The following is a 6,000-nucleotide window of genomic DNA, read 5'->3' on the forward strand; positions in this document are numbered from 1 at the left end:
CACATTTCTGCTTGTTTAATTTTAGTTTCTTTTGTATACGAACACTCTCTGCGTTTAAAACACTGACTAGCTCTTCTAGCACTGCAGGGTTGTATTATTGAAAAAACCATAGACAGTAAAAGAAATGGACTGAGCGATCCCATTGCTTTCTACGGCATTAAGTGATGTCAGTATAGGAGCACTCACTTCCTGATGGCTGAGCGAACTGCGCAGGCTCAGACTGAGCTTGACGACGTAGATGTGACGTGAGCCTCCTGTCTGACAGCTGTAGGTCTTCTAGTAGTTTGGAAAGTGAAAGCTGAATCACGTTGTTTAAATATTTTCTCCCGTTGCTTTTGGCTCACTATGGGCTTCTCCCCATTCTTCCCCCTTGACTTTATCAGACTTTATGTCTCCACGTCCCCCCGACTGTCTCATAGACAGTAAAAGATTGCCTGCGAGCGTCTCCTCAGGTCTATACGGTAATTTCTCAACTGTGCGACAGGGTCGCGTTGGTTATGACGCAATAGTTAGCCTATTTTTACAAAAACAGCTTCTGCGGGGCGATAGTGTAAGATACAAGGTAACGGAGCCTTTTATGCATTGTCGTGTTTCTTTAGAAATAAACAATGGACAAATGGAGTCTTTAAACGTCTCAGATGTAAAGTTATTCACTGTCAAAGTGACTCAAAAATGAATGGGAGTCAATGGGATGCTAACAGCAGGTGATGGCTTGGTTAGCAATGGCAGCCCCTAGGGGTGGAACGCTTTCCGAGCGCTAGATTACCCCCTTGGAAAAAACAAGCTCTACGATTCGCACGATAACTACGTAACGTTACACGTTGCGGCATTAGTTTCGGCTTTAGTTCACACAGCGCTCGTCCAGGGTGGAATACCGCAATATTACTAGGTCCCCGACCCGGGTCGAATTCGGTAATCAATCCCGGGACGTGGTTGCTTTCACACAGAAGGCGACCCGGCAATGTTCCGGGAATATTGCGGATCCGACGTGCAGTGTGAAAGGGGCTCTACAGTGAGCACATAGGCCTACTTGTTTCTCACCAGTTCTTCCTGTGTCTACAGGTCTCAATGGCTAGACTAACTTACTGAGCCCGTACTTGATCAGGATATGTCTCTGACATTCTGGAGATATGCTTCCAGTAACAGTTCATAATTTGAGTTTAGAGTTTGATAGAAATGTAAATTTTTCTGACCCGAATGTTCCAGATGCCTATACCAGGATAAAAATTATCTGGTGGGGAACTGTTTTGCTCACAACACTTGCTGTTATACCTTTTCAACACAAAACATTTCATATTACACAAAAGCATTTCATCTAACGTGCACACGTGTCGCAGTAACAAATAGTAGCAAGGGTTGCTGTAATGCTTTGACTTACCTGCTGGTATGAAGAGTCCTCTGGGCGAAAATCACTGCTGGTTTGTTCAAATTGCAGATTAAAGTGAGGCAGTCTGTGCAGTAGGTTAACCCACCAGGGAGGAGAGTAAATCACAACGGATGCCATAATCTTTATGACAATAACACTCTGAGCCGAGAGAAACTGAAGCAGGAAGTGTAAAACTTCTATGAGGGTTTGAACAGTGTCATTAGATTACAAAGTGACACATAAATCTGCTCTTCCTTGGAAAATATACATCTATCGCCTTTTGCCCATAGTGATATGGAGCTAAAAGCGATTACGTTAACTTAATTGTTTAAATCGCCTGCGTTACCGGAGAGAACCCGAGAGCTGGTTAAGTAAAACGAATGGTTAACCCAACATACAACGGTAAAGAGCTTACTATTTGGAGAATCTACTCTGTTCAGAGTATGAGACAGGACTTGAGCTTTCCTTTTCCTACCGGCTGACTGGTAAACACAAGGGAAGCGTGTATCGAGCTCTCACTTCCCCTTTCCAAACTGCCTATTGTTTGGATACACTACAACTACACGCATGTACACCACCAGCACTGAGATATGGATTAATTTAGAGCTGAAACATTCCGATATCCAAGACTCGGTGTTTAAGGTTGCTCCCAACGCCAGTCGGTTACGAGATGTATCTCTCCTTGCTTTGGTTGAGATTAATGCCAGGCGTTTGTCTGCGGCTCCGTCATTCCCACGATGGAACTCCTCCGTCCTTTTGTCTTTATTAGTCCTAAATGATCAGGGAAGGTGTTTATGAAGTCGACATGTCCGTGTGTGGGTTAGCAGACGACACGCGACTCCTCCCTGCCGACAAAACTCGGTAAGATGATCTCTAATCCGGTGTGAGTGAGTGAAGAACAGCCAAGCAATGAGCCCGTTGCCCACCGCGACAAACTCACGTTGAGATAGAGTGAAAGGCTTATCACTGTATGAGACAACTGTTGACAATACTGACATCTAGTGGCCAGACCCAATACTACACACAATGGGGACTTGGAAAAATCACATACAGGATCACACCTCTCATGTTACATAAAATAATAATAATAAAAAAAAAAAAAAAAATAAAAAAAAAAAATTATATATATATATTATATATATATATATATATATATATATATATATATATATATATATATATATATATATATATATATATATATATATATAAATTTTTTTTTATGTAACATGAGAGGTGTGATCCTGTATGTGATTTTTCCAAGTAACCATTGTAGTATTGGGTCTGGCCAGTAGATGTCAGTATTCTTAACAGTTCTCATACCGTGATTAGCCTTTCACTATATCTCAACGTGAGTTTGTCGCGGTGGGCATATTCAGTGAGTATATATATATATATATATATATATATATATATATATATATATATATATACACTCACTGACTATATAACAATATACATATATATAGGGCCGTTTCTAGCCTTTCTGGCACCCTAGGCAAGATTCATATCTTGCACCCCCCCCCCCCCATATACATATATATATATTACTAAAGAAATCTTGGGGGGGGTGCAAGATGCCAGAAAGGCTAGAAACGGTATATATATACATACATATGATCAGGGAAGTATATATATATTATATATTATATATATTATATATATATATATTATATATTATATATATTATATATATATATATATATATATATATATATATATATATATATATATATATATATATATATATATATATATATAGGGCCGTTTCTAGCCTTTCTGGCATCTTGCACCCCCCCAAGTTCCCTTTCGAGAGAGGTTCCTCGTATTACGTATGGGAAAAACTCCTTTTCTCGAGAATGTGAAGCAAAACTTTTAATAAAGGTATCTATGTAAAGCGCAGTGAGCTGCACGGCCATAGCCCAGCGCGAGGAGCGCTCTGATTGGCCGGGCTGCGGCAACTGCAGGAACCTATGGTGAGGCGGCTGAGAGGAACGAACCAATGGGGGGCGTTCCAGAAGCCCGCCGAAAAAGGTGCTTATATTTGCATACAGGAGGCTATATAAGACCCTAATTCGCCATAGGTGTCAGATTTTATCTCCTTCAGCGATACCTTCGCTGGTCTCCGGAAGAAGCACCGCCGTTGAAAAGGCACCAGCGGAACCTGCAGCTGAGGACGACGGACTCCCTCTCCGCCTTCTCTGCCGTTCCAGCTACGCCATCCGGCGTTATATATCCTTTAAACTGTGTCTATGTTGAGTGTTATATGTGTTTGTGTGTGTGTTGCCGCTGCAACGCCACTTCTAGAGCTTACAGGCTTGTTCTACTCGAGGACTCTCTCGTTCCGCCGCGTCGTTAAGCGCCGCGGAAAGACGGAGCTCTTCTCACTCTCCCTCTGCTCTCGTCCCGTCGCGCTGAATAGCGCCGCGGAAAGAGAGAATGTTAGAGGACATGAGCACACTCAAGCCGAAGCTCTCTTCACTCTGCCGCCGCCGCGGCTCTTCTTCCGCCGCTGCCGCAGAGTTGTCCTCACTCTTCTCTCATTCCGTCGCGCTACAGCCGCGGACAGAGAATACTAGAGTGAATAGGCGAACTCGAGCCGAAGCTCTCGTCACTATACCGTCGCGCTGAGGAGGCGCCGCGGACAGACGGAGTTTTTCCTCAGTCTTCCTCTTCTCTAGTTCAGTCGCGATATCGCCGCGGACAGAGAATACTAGAGTGAATAAACAAACTCGAGCCGAAGCTCTCGCCGTGCTAGAAGCGCCGCGGACAGAGTTTTACCTCACGCTTCCAATTCTCTCGTCCTGTCGCTCTATCGCCGCGGACAGAGAATACTAGAGTGAATAAACAAACTCGAGCCGAAGCTCTCGCCGTGCTAGAAGCGCCGCGGACAGAGTTTTACCTCACGCTTCCAATTCTCTCGTCCTGTCGCTCTATCGCCGCGGACAGAGAATACTAGAGTGAATAAACAAACTCGAGCCGAAGCTCTCGCCGTGCTAGAAGCGCCGCGGACAGAGTTTTACCTCACGCTTCCAATTCTCTCGCCCTGTCGCTCTATCGCCGCGGACAGAGAATACTAGAGTGAATAAACAAACTCGAGCCGAAGCTCTCGCCGTGCTAGAAGCGCCGCGGACAGAGTTTTACCTCACGCTTCCAATTCTCTCATCCTGTCGCTCTATCGCCGCGGACAGAGAATACTAGAGTGAATAAACAAACTCGAGCCGAAGCTCTCGCCGTGCTAGAAGCGCCGCGGACAGAGTTTTACCTCACGCTTCCAATTCTCTCGTCCTGTCGCTCTATCGCCGCGGACAGAGAAAACTAGAGTGAATAAACAAACTCGAGCCGAAGCTCTCGCCGTGCTAGAAGCGCCGCGGACAGAGTTTTACCTCACGCTTCCAATTCTCTCGTCCTGTCGCTCTATCGCCGCGGACAGAGAATACTAGAGTGAATAAACAAACTCGAGCCGAAGCTCTCGCCGTGCTAGAAGCGCCGCGGACAGAGTTTTACCTCACGCTTCCAATTCTCTCGTCCTGTCGCTCTATCGCCGCGGACAGAGAATACTAGAGTGAATAAACAAACTCGAGCCGAAGCTCTCGCCGTGCTCATTCTACCGCCGCCGTGCTGAAGCGCTGCGGACAGAGAATACTAGAGTAAGTTAGACGAGCGAGCTCGGGCTGTTGGGTATGTCAAGAACAATGTCGCTGCAACGCGCGCTTACTGCCAAGGAAGTTGTAATGGCTGCCTTGTCATGATAGCGCGCGCCCCTTCCACAGCGCGTTGCTGACTAGAGCGCGGCTTACGTCATAGCACGCGCTCACTGTCAGAGCATAAGGGCGTCGGAAAATGGCTGCCAAGCTAAGCCCTTTTTTCACTCTATCACTTCCAGTCCCCTTTATTCAGGCGGCTGGAAGGGTTTTTACACTGTAGACAAAGTGTCCACTACACAGTGTGCACCCCTACATAAGCACTGTTAATTCAGCCTCACAAAATCACAAATAAATCCCGCCGCGGCCGGATTACACCATATAAAGTCAACTAGCCTTATTGCAGTCAACTAGCCTGTGGTCAAACACGCTTGTCTGCATGCGCGCTTTCAGTCTAGACTAGAGCATAACGGCATTGTGGAATGGCTCACATACCACCCGCACTTCCTTACATTCTCCCAGTTCCCTTAAGTTAAGTGACTGGAGATGAAATATTGCAGTCAACTAGCCTGTGTTAAACACGCTCGTCTGCACACTATGCTGTGTGCGTTTACCCCTGTGGATTTGCTCACTGGTTTGCACCGTGGGTATTCTACGTAGGTTGTGCGCCACTGCACATTGTTTACACTACACACAAAAGAGCTTTCTATGTAGGAAATGTGCCCACTTTACAGTCTGCACTCCTGCACCCAAGCACTTTTCACAAAGTTCACTCTCGCACACACAATATAAATGTGAGGCGTGCGCCCACTGCAAAGCCTGCACCGCCAAAACTAACACTATCCCCACAGTGTTACAAGCAGTGTTACAGCACAAGCAACCCGGCTAACAGGCCCCTATTACTAAGCGGCCAGCCCCCGAATCTAATTCAACCCCTGGCTTTACGAGCCCAGGCCTGGCAGGCCATTCCTGGTATATAATATTGGGTGT

At 45.9% G+C, this 6,000-nt stretch overlaps 1 protein-coding gene across 1 annotated transcript in view; it reads right to left on the reverse strand.

Moving 5' to 3' along the window:
• Positions 1-2,312, reverse strand: part of ttyh3a (tweety family member 3a) — a 79,659-nt gene extending 77,347 nt beyond the window's left edge. The window contains exon 1 of the mRNA XM_067420184.1: positions 1,379-2,312. Within this exon, the coding sequence (XP_067276285.1) occupies positions 1,379-1,504 (126 nt within the window). The 5' untranslated portion in view covers positions 1,505-2,312. The remainder of the gene's footprint in view (positions 1-1,378) is intronic.
• Between the last annotated feature and the right edge of the window lie 3,688 nt (positions 2,313-6,000).

The sequence above is a fragment of the Pseudorasbora parva genome, chromosome 2, assembly GCF_024679245.1.
Source record: "Pseudorasbora parva isolate DD20220531a chromosome 2, ASM2467924v1, whole genome shotgun sequence".
NCBI lineage: Eukaryota > Metazoa > Chordata > Actinopteri > Cypriniformes > Gobionidae > Pseudorasbora > Pseudorasbora parva.